Below are 15,824 nucleotides of genomic sequence, written 5' to 3'. Positions count from 1 at the left end.
CCACTAATTGGGTTAACTCAATCAAGTTTCTTTAGCCTTACTTTGCTTTCTTTCAAAAATAAAGTAATGGCCAGGTGCGGTGGCTCATGCCTATAATCCCAGCACTTTGGTAGGCCGAGGTGAGAGGATCACCTGAGGTCAGGAGTTCAAGACCAGCCTGGCCAACATGGTGAAACCCCGTCTACTAAAAATGCAAAAGTTACCCGGGCATGGTGGCATGCACCTGTAGACCCAGCTACTTGGAAGACTGAGGCAGAACTGCTTGAACTGGGAGGCAGAGGTTGCAGTGAGCCAAGATCACACCACTACACTCCAGTCTGGGTGACAGAGTGAGACTTTGTCTCAAAAAAATAAATATTGCTACTGACCTTACAAAAATGTAGAGGATTAAATAAGAGATGTACAATGTCTGGCACTTATTTGTTTGTTCAATTAATGATAGTGAAATTCCTACTAATTTTATTTGGGGCCAGGTTTGAAGCCTTTAAAAGCACTTACTATTTGTAATAGCTTCGAAATAACAGTATCCTAAATATTCAACCAACATACCCGGAGTACATCATCAATCCTCTTGTTAACCATTCCTTCAAAGACAATAACTGGTAATTCTTCTAAAAGTTTAGCTATTTGAAATGATAAGTCTCTTTGCTCCAAGGTGTCATGATTAAAAAGAGATTCAATGCCACACTGGTAAGGCCTGCTCCTTTGAAGTTCATCCAGAGAAAGAAAACCACACCCAAGGAACACTGCTCCAGTTTAGTCATGCCCTGGGGATAAACCAGCTGAATCCGGAGTAAAGCAGTGGGAATAAGAATATTAACAACTATTTAATAAAAACACATTAGGTGCAAAGCAACCAAATATCTCATATACCTTTATTTGGCCACATTCCCCCTATTCCATCTTCCAAATCAGGCAATTGGAAATCTTTGGGGTAGTATTATGGTCAAAGTGGATGAGTTGAATGAAACACTTCAGAAGGCTATTAAATAGGAGGTGTCCAGAAAAATGAATTCAAGTTAGCATATTTTCTGCATTAGTACTTTGCCCTTCTCATTTTTCATTTATCTTCATGGTGGTTTCATTGTGTTCTAGAATGCATGTTTGATTTTTTAGTTTCCAAACATTTTTCTTTTAAATAGTTCTAATCTAATAGGGTTTTTTTCTATTAATTCTCATGTTATGTGAGGTTGCTATCAGGTTTTTAAGTGACTTTTCCATGGTGTATAGATTTGCTTACATTATTGAGGAACAATGATTTAGGATGACAGTTTATTTTCTTCTTAGGTGTATCTTTAAATGTCTTCTTAAAAGCACATATCTTAAGCCAGGTGCAGTGGTGCAGCTACTTGGGAGGCTGAGGCAGGTGGAGTACTTGAACCCAGGAGTTTGAATCCAGCTTGGGCAATATTATGAAACCTCATCTCAAACAAACAAACAAACAAAAAACTATATACTTTGTTAGAGAAATATGTTAAAATTATGCTCATTTGTATATCTTTTCCTCTTTAAATTCTATAATGGAATAGTGACTCAAAAGTATATACTTTTTTTAGTATTCTATAAATACTTTCCAGAAGTATGACCTCTTATATGACATTAGTTATACATGCAAAAGACGCTCTTCACAGAAGAGATGTTTCAGCTGAGTGTAGAAAGGCAAGCTGGATCATCCAGTGGACAGGTTAGGGAAGGGCATTTCTGATGGATGGAACAGTATTTGCAAAGGAACTACTAATAACATCTGGGGAACTGCCATGATAGTGCGCGGGGTGGGAGGTAAGTGCATGTGTGTATATGTAGAGCGTGTGTGAGGGGTAGGAATGGTGGGGAGCAGGGTCTTTGACACTGAAGTGTAGTAGAGTGAGAAGGAGCTAATAGAAGACTGTAGACAGATAACACAGAAATAAGTGGAAGACCAGGAGGTGGTTAACATTTAAAAAACAACAAAGGAGGGGCTGTGACCAAAGTTCTAGTGTTTTTTTTGTTTTTTTGTTTTTTTTTGAGACGGAGTCTCGCTCTGTAGCCCAGGCTGGAGTCCAGTGGCCGGATCTCAGCTCACTGCAAGCTCCGCCTCCCGGGTTCACGCCATTCTCCTGCCTCAGCCTCCCGAGTAGCTGGGACTACAGGCGCTGCCACCTCGCCCGGCTATTTTTTGTATTTCTTAGTAGAGACGGGGTTTCACCGTGTTAGCCAGGATGGTCTCGATCTCCTGACCTCGTGATCCGCCCATCTCGGCCTCCCAAAGTGCTGGGATTACAGGCTTGAGCCACCGCGCCCGGCCGATACTTCATCTTTATTGCCATTTGAACATTATTACTTAGTATTACTTTTTGGACTAATCTATAAAGTCTTGTGGGTTGCATTTGTGTTTGTTTTCTCCTTAATACTCTTGGCACAACCTTAACTCTTGTGGGTACGTGCACTACATTCAGTAAACTGAAATAAGTTAAAACCTAGTGCTTCAGACTAAGTGCCATCAATTGAAATCAGTGGCCAATTCCTTGGTTTCAGGGATGCTTGGTTTTCCTCCTGTATCGATAGCCAGTCATTAATTCTGCAATTGTATATATTTTTTATCATAGCGAAATACACATAAGACTTGCCACCTTCATCGTTTTTAAGTGTACAGTTCAGTAAAGTATATTCACACTGTTGTACAACAAATCTTCAGAATTCTTTTCATCTGGCAAAACCGAAAATCTGCATCCATTAGACAACTCCCTGGTCCTCTCCCTCAGCCTCTGGCAACCAACATTCTTCTGTCTCTATGAATTTGACTACTTTAGGAACCTCATATAAGTGCAATCGTACAGTATTTGTCTTTTTGTGACTGATTTATCAGGATTCATCCATGTTTTAGCAGGTATGAGAATTTTCTTCCTTTTTAAGGCCAAATAATATTCCATTGTATATGCATGCCACATTTTGTTTATCCATTCATCTGTGCATGGACACTTGAGCTGCTTCTACCTTTTGGCTATTGCAAGTAATGCTGCTATTAACATGGATTTACAAATATCTCTTTGCGTTCTTACTTTCAATTCTTTTGGGTATATGCTGGAAGTGGAATTGCTGGATTATATCGTAATTCTCTCTTTAATTTCTTTGAGGAAATGCTTCTGTAGAACTGGTACTCTAATATACTGCTATTGGAAATGTGAAATTGTGCAACCACTTTGGAGAACAGTTTGGCAGTTTCCTAAAAAGTTAACACGTATCTACCATATGACCCAGCCATTCTGTTCCTAGTTATTTACCCAAGATATATGAAAACATATGTCCCTACGAATGTTCAGATGAGCTTTATTCATGACAGCCAAAAACTGGAAAACCCCAGATGTCCATCCATCAACATCTGCATAGACAAGCAAATGGATAAACTGTGGTATAGTCACAGAATAGAATAACAACTTTGTTTTATAAAGGGATAAAAAATAGATACATGCTGCAACATGGATAAATCATAAAATAATTATGCTGAGGGAAAGAAACCAGATTTTAAAAAAGAATACATACGATTATTTTTCTATAAACTTTTAATAAATGCAACCCAACTGTGTTGGTTAATACTGAGTGTCAACTTGATTGGATTGAAGGATACAAAGTATTGATCCTGGGTGTGTCTGTGAGGGTGTTGCCAAAAGAGATTAACATTTGAGTCAGTGGACTGGGGAAGGCAGATCCACCCTTAATCAGGAGGATAAAATCTAATCAGCTGCCAATTAATATAAAACAGGCAGAAAAACATGAAGAGAGAGAGAGACGGGCTTAGCCTCCCAGCCCACATGTTTCTCCCATGCTGGATGCTTCCTGCTCTCAAACACTGGACTCCAAGTTCTTCAGCTTTGGCACTCGGACTGGCTTCCTTGCTCCTCAGCTTGCAGACAGCCTATTGTGGGACCTTGTGATCATGTAAGTTAATACTCCTTAATAAACTCCCATATCCTATTAGTTCTATCCCTCTAGAGAAGCCTGACATAGTGACAGAATGCATATCAATGGATGACGAAGAGGAATGAGGAAGGAAGAGGAAGGGATTACAATGAGGCATGAGGAAACTTTTGGGGTGATAGATATTTATTGTCTTGATGTGGTGATAGTGTTATGGGTGTCTACATATGTCAAAACAACAAATTTTACACTTTAAGCATGTGCAGTTTATTGCATGTGAGTTGTATCTCAGTAAAGCTGCTAAAAATTTTGTGGTCACAATAAATAACAAATGTGAAATTATTAAGCATTAAACTGTACATTATTGAGTTAAAACATTTGGGTAAGTAGGATAAATGTGAATGTCATTTAAAGTCTTCCTCCTTATGAGAAATCATAACATTAACAATCCCCTTTTATTGGAGTTGGAATGGAGACGGGGGCTGTGGAACAGAAATGATATCTAAGTGACTGTCTCCTCAGAGGAAAGGCTGAGAGAAATTAAATCATTTGCCAAAGGTCATCAGCTAATCAGAAAGAAACAAGATTTGAAGCCAGGCTTACCGATGCTGGACACCACTCATTTGCCCTCCAGATCCCCTTCCCATCCTCCCTATGCTGCCTATGCCTTGGGAGGCTGACCTATATAGACTGCATCATTGATCTAGGTTTCCCATTAGGTTTGGCCGCTGATGAGCACCAGCAGGATATGAGGAGGGAGGAGGTGATGTCAGTGCATTCATTCTCATCAATTCTTCTTGGACTCACTTCCAGGGTCATGTCAGGTGAGCCTCTTCACAGTTATCTCCCTTCAGTTCCAATACCTGGCCCTCCTCACCTTTCCAGATTAGAGGAACTCGCCTTTGTTAATAGCCTTGGGATGCTGCACTACCTCTCATGGTTTCCTTCCAACCTGCAGAGACCTTTATAAACAGTCCCTTCACATTACCTACATTGAGTCTGCCATCTGTTTTCTGTCAGGACGCTGATCTGTACAATCATAAAAGAAACCCATCTCTTTCTCACTGTAGTTTGATGAGGAGGCATCATTTTTGCCAAGTGCAAGATCAGTTTTGGTGGCACAATGTCTATATAGAAAGGCACCAAAAGCTGGTTAGAGAGAAAGGGGTTTAGGGGAGTTATTTTGAAGCTGCAATTGCAGAGGAAGCAGAGCGTTTTTCCTTGGATTGAATGCTTATTGATGGATGTTTGTGGGGGCTTAGTGCCACTACTGGCTAAGAGCCTCTAAAGGCAAACTGGTCCACCAACTTACTCCACTTGATCCCATATCTGAATCTCCATAGCTACAGGCAAGACCAGTAAGAAAAATAACACTTACTTCTTATCACTGGTTTGCCATTGAAACTACAACCAACTACTCACCTTCTGACACTTATATAACCTGAAGCCAATGTACCTCCAGGAAACTATGATACACTTACATATGATTCACATTATATACTTGCATAATGATTGGTGATGAACAGCTATAAAGTCTCCATTTTCTGTTGAGATAGGCACTAAATCAATGAAACTCTTTTTTCCTGTACCATTCAGTTCTTCTGGAGGTCATCAGTGAAGTCAATTTCCCCCTCTAATTCCACATTCCTTCCACTCACAGAATGTGCCCAATGGCGCAGGAAATGCTCAAGGGTTTTTTGGCATTAAGGTGAGTGTAGTTTTCATCAGTGTGTGTGAAAAAGGCCCTGACACAACACAAAAAGGCCAGGGGATTTCTAAATCTAGCACTTAGAACTTCACCGAGAAGTATTTGCCCGTGCCAAAAATATACATTGGCAACATGCTTTCCTTCTCCCTCCCTACCACCCCACACGTTTCCGTGAGTAGAAATGTTTTATTCCTTTCCCCAACTACTCACAGGCTAGCACACTCCATGGCAGAAATGCAGAAAGAGGGCAGGCCCTGAGTTTTTATGACACAGGCCTCCCTAATATATTCTTCCCCCGACCATCCACCTTAGGGAACTCATTCAAAGGGAACATGCATTTGGAAATGTAGGCTCATGCTTGTCTGTAAGATTTTTACCGCAAGGGAAAGTGTGGTCGCCAACAATGAACTGGCACCCATATATTTTAAGCTCTGCCCTTTCCAGCAGTTCAGCATGTGTCTCACCACAAAGCCAAGCCACATTTAGGTAGATTGAGCTTAAGGAGAAGAGAGAAGATCAAATACCTTTTGTTCCCAGTAGGCTAACTACTCTAAACAGCAACACCCTGCATTGGCATGCTGAGGCACAGTCACAAGCCACAACTGTGGTTCTTAAACTGATGCCAGAACTGAAAGGAAACACACACACGCGCACACACACACACTCACAAAGCTCTACTGTGGAGCAGCAGCAGAAGGAGGGGGTGGCTGCAGATGAGATATTTGATTCATGCTGTCTTTTATTCACAGTCTAATGTATCACTTTAGCTTCTAAGATTTCCCTCATAGGGACTACGTTTTACATGCCCCTGTGTGAGTGTGTGTGTGTCCCACTCAAATCTATTGGCCTCTGCAACTGTAATGATCTAGTCTGCAATCTTTTCCTAAGGTCTCTCTTCTGGTTTTTGTAGAAATGACTTCATTGTTTCATTAGCTGGAAAATCTGGATCTGATCTTTGAAAGAAGTGGAACATAGTGACTGTACCTTTAATGAAAAGATTAACAATGCTTAGGAGCTGAATTGCCCTGGATTTGTTTAGAATAGGCCTTGCATTTTGCTTTTTTGAGGAGGAACTTACATACCAAGTCTTGTCCTGGATTTATATGCCATTCCGATCTCCTCGCCCATGTTCTAAATAAAGGTAGTGTGTGACTATATGTTTGAAATAAGAAATAACTCCAGTGTGCTATGCTTTGTTTATAAAAACGAATGCTAGACATTTTCCTGGATCTTTGTGAGATATGACATCCTATACTGATGCCCTTTCTGTAATCACAACGCTAACCACTTCCAGCCCCTGGTATTGTGTTGCAGCATTTTGATGATGTTTAGCTTTAAACTTATTAAAGAACCATGTCCCGCTTGATTATCCTTTTTCCTGCATTGCTGGCAGAGCACATGCCATCCTAGTCTACACAGGATTACACATACTTCCACTGATTTTGCTGGCTGAGCGTCGGGGATGCAGATTGGCCAGGCATCCTCAGTCGGTCCTTTTCCTAATTTGGTACTACTGTCAGCCTGTCCCTGGCAACTCTATGACACCCCACTCACTCCTCGGGTTGCTCACCAGGGGAGGGGACATGTGCGACCCAGTCCTGTTGCTGAGGAAATGAAGCACATTCATTTACGCCGCTCACAGCCGAAAAAGGCCAAGACAAACAGTGACACAGCACACTGAACGCTGCTGAAACATTGAGACATTCTCCCAGTCTGGGACTCCTGCCCTGGGAGTCCTAAATTTATAAGGGTGGTTTTCTCCCTCCCTTTTTCCTTCATTCTCCTTCCACTCCCAAATTTGCCAGTTATCAATACCAGCACTCCAGAAGAAAGATATTTTTAATCATGAGATTTAAAGATTGCACAGGGCTTGACAGTCATCTAGAACGGCTTCCACACTGCTCTGAGGAGTTCCCACCCCTGCCCCCACCCCATCCTTCCTCCCAGCCAGGGAAGGAGAGAGGAAGGTGAGCTCCAGGTCCCCCAACCCCTTCAATGAGGGCAGCTCTGCCTTGATCTTTTGATATATTAATATTAAGGCTCCTTAAAAGAGTTCCTTTGTCAGACAATTCTGTAATTTAAAAATAAAAAAGGCCGGGCGCGGTGGCTCAAGCCTGTAATCCCAGCACTTTGGGAGGCCGAGACGGGCGGATCACGAGGTCAGGAGATCGAGACCATCCTGGCTAACACGGTGAAACCCTGTCTCTACTAAAAAATACAAAAAAAACTAGCCGGGTGAGGTGGCGGGCGCCTGTAGTCCCAGCTACTCAGGAGGCTGAGGCAGGAGAATGGCGTGAACCCGGAAGGCGGAGCTTGCAGTGAGCTGAGATCCGGCCACAGCACTCCAGCCTGGGTGACAGAGCGAGACTCCGTCTCAAAAATAAAAATAAAAATAAAAATAAAAATAAATAAAAAATAAATAAATAAATAAAAAATAAAAAAGTTGGCCAGGCACAGTGGCTCATGTCTGTAATCCCAGCACTTCGGGAGGCTGAGGTGGGCAGATCACGAGGTCAGGAGATCGAGACCATCCTGGCTAACATGGTGAAACCCCTTCTCTACTAAAAATAGAAAAAATTAGCTGGGTGTGGTGGTGGAAGCCTGTAGTCCCAGCCACTCGGGAGGCTGAGGCAGGAGAATGGTGTGAACCCAGGAGGCGGAGCTTGCAGTGAGCCGAGATTGAGCCACTGCACTCCAGCCTGGGTGACAGAGCGAGACTCCATCTCAAAAAAGAAAAAAGAAAAAAAAGTTTGGGGAACCACTCAGGTTGGAGAAGGGAGTGATCCCAAGATCCAAGTCAGCTGGACCAGGACCTGTAAGTATCCACCTCCTCAGCCTCATGGTTTTCCCACCACAATCCCTTCTCTGGAGAAACTGGATCAATCAAATGCTACATTGATCGGTAGCTATACCACAGAAACCACAACCACCCTCCCACCCCATGCTTTATAACAACCCTGGCCATGCCTAGGAAAAGTGCCCAGTGGAGCCCTTGTCCTCATTCTTGTGGGGAGCAACAGGCTATGGCGGCCAATTCCTACCTCCAGATATTTGGCCCTAGATTACGAGACAAGAAGTATTTAAAGCTAAACATGCTTGGAATTGGGCAGCATTAGTAGCCAAGGGTCTATGAAAGTGCTCGTAGATGCCCTGATTAAACCCCCGCAAACACACACACATCCCAACACCTGCTGAGAGGCGGCACCTCTTCCGGCCCCATCCTTCTCTAAGACAGAGTCTAAAGAAGAGAGTTTCACTGCCACTACACCTAGGAGAGCCAGCCTGGTTGGGATTTGCTTCCTCCTCTCCCGCTGTCCCTTTGTATCCCTGCCCTTCCTTCCTCCCAGGCTAGGAATTCTTGGTCTCCTACATTGGCACAGCTTCCAGCTACCCTTTCTGCCACGTACAGGAAGAAAGAAAGAGCTTTCTCCGCTCGCTCATAAATATTCACTGAATGCCTTGTTGTCTTCTCACGTTCCTTCCCAGGTGAAAACCATACCTCTGAAAATGATTAAGGTCATCATTTGCCTCAGAAGCAGCCTGGGCTTCCCCTACTCAGGGTCTAGCAGGCCTCTGTTCAGCAGAAAGTGCTGGCCTGTCTAGGAATTAGAAAGACTTGACTTCCTGACTGGGACACAGCCCAGAAGAGTCCATCAGGCTCCCTTCCATGCCTCTAGAGGATTAATTCCAGAGGGGAGCCTGGAAACACAGAACAATTCCATCAAGACTTACCTGTTACCCTCTTCCCAAGGGGACCATGGAAAATAATGTCCCAAAGGAGAGCACAGAACTTTTTTCCCTACTCTATTCTCAAGCTTGAAATCCCAGAGAAGCAAAAGAAAATATAACAGAAGGTCAGTCTGAAAAGCGAATCGCAAATTCCAAAGTCAAATCCTCATCATCTGAAGTCTCAGGGACAGCTTTTGCATCCCAAATTAGGGGCTAAGGGGAGGGTGTGGACTTCAGACTGGCCCTAAGAAGAGGTCTTACTGCAGGCTTCCTGCAGGCAAAGTTACAGGGCATTCTGAGGCAATCATCTTTTGTTTTGTGGAGGAAACATACTATTTGCCTAACTTACCTGGAAGAGGAGCATATGAGTCCATTCTCATAGTGCTATGAAGAAATACCTGAAACGGGGTAATTTATAAAGAAAAGAGATTTAATTGACTCACAGTTCGCATGGCTGGGGAGGCCTCAAGAAACTTACAATCATGGCAGAAGGTACCTCTTCACAGGGCAGCAGGAGAAAGAATGAGTGCCTGCAGGGGAAATGCCAGACGCTTATTAAACCATCAGATCTCGTGAGACTCACTCGCTATCACGAGAACATGGGGGAAACGCCCCCCAGATTCGATTACCGCCACCTGGTTCTGCCCTTGACACACACAGGGATTATGGGGACTACAATTCCAGATGAGATTTTGGGTGGGAACACAGCCAGACCATATCAAAGAGTTAAAGTGAGGCTTTTCCCTTTGGGTCACGTGTGCCACCTGGTTTCTTATGGAAGCCATTGCCCTCTGCATTTGAATGGGGCAGGGGATAAAGGTGGGCTCCAATCACCTCTGTCCTTCCGTCTCCCACTTTGGAATCCTGTCTCCTTTCTTTTGTCATAAATAACCTTCTTACCTTAATGCCCTGTGTCAGAGCTGCCCACCTGGCATGAGAGGTTTACTGCTCCCCTTACTTTCCATTTGGGGATCTTAAGGTGATTCCTCAGATGAAAAATTATTTTCTTTGTGCTTTTGTTTTAAAAAAGATGGAGTTTGAGGCTCTGCTAATGGCCCCACAAAGTGGCTGGGCGATGACTGGTTTCCTGGCATCTCCGTGCAGGGAGATTCCTAAAGGTGTCCTTCATTCTTCCACAGTCAGGCAGCAGCATTGGGAAGACTGTGGTGTTTAGCTGCTCTCCTCCTGCCATGCACAGCCTCCAGGCAGCCATTCCTTTGTTACCTGTCCTGCCACTGAGTCATCAAAGTGTCACACTTTTAAAAAGAAAAGTGTATCTCCTAAAGACATTCAATTGATTGCGGAGCTTTTGTCTGGTCATTCTTTTCAGGGGCTTGATGCTTTATGTAGTTTCCATTCAAAAGGCTCTTTAGCCTGTCATGCTGTCATAGTGGGCCTGGGGAAAGACATGTGTTTGCATTTGTATGTCAGCTCCTGACACTTGTATTTATTTGTACATATGTATTTTGTTTGTTCAAATAAATGTTTCATCAGACGTGGAGTACAGTAGGGAGACTCGGAGAAGGAGCTGGTACAATTCAAAAGCAAGTGAACTATTTCTCAATAAGACTTGGAATTCCAACTTCTGGTTAATTGTAAATATGATTTGGAGGAAGAAGTAGCACATCAGGGAGCTAAGGTCTGTATTTATCTTTTAATGTTATTGTTACATTATACAGTTTACTGCATAAATAATTGAAATGATAGTAATAACAATTTAGGGACCATTCAACTGTTGTGTGCGCTATATTTCATTGATATTCACTTTTCTGAACTGTGCATAGATCCACAACAATTCTCTGTTTAATGAACATTGAGTGGTAAACTAAAAATAAAAGTTTTTTCAAATGGATAATTTTTTCCTTAATGCATGCTATTTAAAAACACCCTTTATCATTTGTTCATTAAAAAAATCATTCAACGGTCCTAAAAATAAACTTCTTTCATACTGCTTTTATAGTATTTGTTTTAAAACTGCAAATTTAATATGATATCACTAGGAAGAATAAAGAAACCTGAAAAATTCAATGACACTAATTAATCTGAATGGATATAGATTGTTGTGTTTGTCTAAATGTTTGGCTGTATATTTAAAGTATAATGAAAAAACATAAAAACTAAGAATATTAAGGTAATTATTTTTTCAGGTACAAGGGAGAATAGTGGTAAGTGCAGGATTAATATTTTCATGCTCTATGAGGAAAACTTTTTATTTATGCATATCTTAGTATTCTTGGTTTAATAATCATTACACTAAAATGAGTTCCTTAAGGATGTGCATACTAACTCATTCATCTTTGTGTCTCTAGTCTGCAACAAGTAGATGCTCAAGAAACATTTATTAAATTACTTCAGTGAATACCAGCTTGACTTTAAATATTCATTTCTCTCTACCTCCCTTGTAGAAAAACTGGAAGAGGAGAGAAGGGGCTAGAAATAGTTGAAATTTATCAAAACCTATATCAGGCACAAAACATCTGTGATATCACTAAACATTTCCAAAATGTATGAAATTGCTACCTCTATTCCAATTTTGCTCAAGGTGAAACTGATATTCAGAAAAGGGAAAAGTATTTTGTTTGTTTGTTTGTTTGAGGCAGAGTTCTCACTCTGTCGCCCAGGCTGGAGTGCAGTGGCACCATCTCAACTCACTGCAAGCTCCACCTCCTGGGTTCAAGTGATTCTCATGTCTCAGCCTCCTGAGTAGCTGAGACTACAGGTGCACACCACCATGCCTGGCTAATTTTTGTACTTTTAGTAGAGACGGGGTTTTACCATGTTGGCCAGGCTGGTTTGGAACTCCTGACCTCAAGCAATCCACCTGCCTCAGCCTCCCAAGATGCTGGGATTACAGGTGTAGCCACTATGCCCAGCTGAAAAGGGGAAACATTATAAAGGAACATACATATAATACTTGATAAAGCTGAAATTTGAACCCAGTTATATCTAATTCCAAAGTATGTGGGGTTTTTTCCCCCACTCATTCACTCATAAACACAACAAGTATTTTTGAACATGGACTATGTACCAGGCACTGTTCTAGACACTGGAAATAATAGCAAACAAAACAAATAGTTTCTGACCTTTTAGAGCTGACATTCTACTGGGGGTAGACAGTAAATAAATTCACAGTGCAACATTTAATCCCTATCTATTTAAAAACTAAAGTCATTTGATCATCACTGAAATGGAATTAGTCTGTTTTCTAAAATTCAGAAATCAGGAGTTGTAAAAGTAGTGTGGGTAAAGTGGAGTCAACCAAGGGACCAATAGTAGTAGCTGATTTCAGAGGGGTAGAGTCAGATGGTGTAGGGCCTTCAAGCCATTATGCACTTTGTTTGTCTTTCAGGTAAGATGGGAAGCAGAGGAGTGATATGCTTTAGCTCACATTTTAAAGATTTTTAAGAATGAGGTAAGATAACAAGAAAGACGACCAGCTGGAGGCCCTTCCCTTGTAATAACCCAGGCAAGAGATGGTGCTGGCAGTGACTAGGGTGGCAGCAGGGAAGGTACTGAGAAATGGTTGGATTTTAGACAGGATTTGCTGATGGACAGGTTAGATGAGGGATGCTTTGAGAGTTTGTGCAGTTGTGTCTCCCTGGATCAGAATCACGTTATTTTTGCAGTTTCCTCGTCTGCTAAATGAAAATGATTTTGATAATCCATCTTGAGAAAAGCCCTCAGCACCATGCCTAGTACATAGCAAGCATTCAATAACTGTGATTTATTACTACCAATTAGCTAAGTAGAACATAGGGAATAACTGCAGCTCTATAAGCTTACAACGTGTGAGACTAACTCAGGGACCTGGGAGCTAAGACAGATAGCCAGACCAGGGATGCCAAACCATGCACCTCTATTAGGCTATGCGTAGTTTCAGGAGTGAGGATAGAAAGGGAAAGAGAAAGACAAAGGAAAGTGCATGAAAGACAAGATTTCTAAGAAACACAAAGGGTCCTCCAAAGTTTAAATAGTATCTTTTCTTGATCTTGACCTCTACATAGACTTGTTTACACATCTAGAAATAGTTGAGGAAATTCTAAAACGTATCTAATTCACTCTGGAAGAGAAACATTTTCTTTTTCTTAGCATTTTATTTATTTAGTTTATTTGTTAGAGACCAGGTCTCCCTATATTGTGCAGGCTAGTCTTGCAATCCCGGCCTAAAGCAATCCTTCCACTTTGGCCTCCCAAAGTGCTAGGATTTTACAGGCCTGAGTAACTATGCTCAGCTGGGAAACATTTTCATGGAAATTTCTCATTTAAAAAAAAATTTAGATTTTAATTGCAACCGTGAATTTCACTGGGAAGTTTAGATGCCTAATTTATGAGATGCTGGAAATGAAAGATTAGAGAAAACACAGTGGTGTGAATCCCCTTATAAATTAATTTTTATTTATTTATTTTTTTGAGGAGTCTTGCTCTGTTACCCAGGCTGGCACACGATCTCGGCTCACTGCAATCTCCACCTCCCAGGTTCAAGTGACTTTCCTACCTCAGCCTCCTGAGTAGCTGAGACTACAGGCGTGCACCACCATGGCAGGCTAATTTCTGTGTTTTTAGTAGAGACGGGGTTTCACTGTGTTGGCCAGGCTGGTCTCAAACTCCTGAGCTCATGTGATCTGCCTCCCTCAGCCTCCAAAAGTGCTGGATTATAGGCGTGAGACACTGCACCCGGCCCCTCTTATAAATTTAACTGTGGTTTAGGACACTTGTGTGTGGATGATTGGCCCTGGTCTCACAGTGAGGGAGAGTTTTTATTAAAGCTACAGGATTGCTTTTGGTGAAATATTTGCTTTCTTGTTCACCCTGTGTAATTTGTTACTGAACAATAAGATAATCTTCAACAATGATTGAAAATACCTATTGATAGAGTTAGTTCTTTCCTTTTGATTCTGTTAATTTATTAATTAACTTTATTAGCTAGAATTTTTAAAATTATAGAATTAACATGTGCTCACATTCAAAGATTCAAAAATTATACAAAGAATTAATAGTAAAATGTACATGTCTCCTTCTTGGTCCTGAAATTCTCAATGATTCTCTCACCAGAGGTGCTGCCATCAATAGTTGATTGTGTGTCCTACCGGGAATGTTTTATGTATGTGCAAACACATATACATCTGTAATTATACGTATATAATTTTTTATTTTTTAATTTTGTTTTTTTAATTTTTTACATGTTTGTATGTACATAATTTTAAAACTTTAACTCAAGCAGGAGGAAACAATTTGGCCTGCTCTATTCACTTAAGGATATGCAAGAGGTTATACCAAGGTAACAGCAATTGAAAAAGGGTTTTTTAAAACTGAGACCAAAATATAATTAAGAGTGAGAAAATGTTTTTGTTGGGATTTAATTTTTTTTCTTTTTTTTTTTTTTCTGAGACAGAGCCTTGCTGTGTCGCCCAGGCTGGAGTGAAGTGGTAGGATCTCAGCTCACTGCAGCTTCCACCTCCTGAATTTAAGCAGTTCTTCTGCCTCAGCCTCCCAAGTAGCTGGGATTACAGGCTCCCGCCACCACGCCCAGCTAATTTTTGTATTTTTTTTTTTTTTTTGGTTGAGACGGAGTCTCGCTCTGTCGCCCAGGCTGGAGTGCACTGGCCGGATCTCAGCTCACTGCAAGCTCCGCCTCCCGGGTTCACGCCATTCTCCTGCCTCAGCCTCCCGAGTAGCTGGGACTACAGGCGCCCGCCGCCTCGCCCGGCTAATTTTTTGTATTTTTTAGTAGAGACGTGGTTTCACCGTGTTAGCCAGGATGGTCTCAATCTCCTGACCTCGTGATCCGCCCATCTCAGCCTCCCAAAGTGCTGGGAATACAGGCTTGAGCCACCGCGCCCGGCCTAATTTTTGTATTTTTTAATAGAGATGGGGTTTCCCCATCTTGGCCAGGTTTGTGTTGAACTCCTGACCTATTGATCCGTCCACCTCAGCCTCCCAAAGTGCTGGGATTATAGGCAGGAGCTACCACGCCCTGCTTGGGGTTTAATTTTTTTTTTAACCAAAAAAAAAAAAGAAAAATAAATTTCTCCTTTAAAAAAAAATTACATTTTAATAGCAACCATGTGCCATTTCTTAGAAGAAGAAATCAAGTGTAGGTGGGAGTGAAGGTTTGGGTCCTTTCCCACTCCAAATCATATGATAGCTCAATATAATATCTTTCCATTCACATTTATTTTTTCCAGCATTATCTTAAGGAGAGTCATTTGTACAAAACTATTTCCGGGCTTTATTCTAGCTTTCCCAAGGATCTAGTTAAAAATGATTTGACATTCAAATTATTTTGTTTTGAAATGCCTCCCTTGTCATCATTGTTAATGTTTTTGGCTTCTTTAATTGTTGATTAGACTAAAACTAACAAACAATTGTTATGGGTATGATTTGAGCTGTTCTGGTCGTCTGATGGGCAAAGACAGATAGCAAGGAAGATTTGCATGACCAGTTATTTCGTGTATATTTTCATGTTGTGATGGCTTTTACTTTATTGTCAATC

At 41.6% G+C, this 15,824-nt stretch overlaps 1 protein-coding gene across 1 annotated transcript in view; it reads right to left on the bottom strand.

The window, feature by feature from the left end:
* Window positions 1–9,844, bottom strand: part of LOC105489076 (centlein) — a 514,234-nt gene extending 504,390 nt beyond the window's left edge. The window contains exon 1 of the mRNA XM_071077831.1: window positions 9,810–9,844. Within this exon, the coding sequence (XP_070933932.1) occupies window positions 9,810–9,815 (6 nt within the window). The 5' untranslated portion in view covers window positions 9,816–9,844. The remainder of the gene's footprint in view (window positions 1–9,809) is intronic.
* Between the last annotated feature and the right edge of the window lie 5,980 nt (window positions 9,845–15,824).

Source organism: Macaca nemestrina, chromosome 14 (genome assembly GCF_043159975.1).
Source record: "Macaca nemestrina isolate mMacNem1 chromosome 14, mMacNem.hap1, whole genome shotgun sequence".
NCBI lineage: Eukaryota > Metazoa > Chordata > Mammalia > Primates > Cercopithecidae > Macaca > Macaca nemestrina.
Note: the sequence above shows the minus strand (reverse complement) of the source record. Positions and strands in the feature narration are given on the sequence as shown.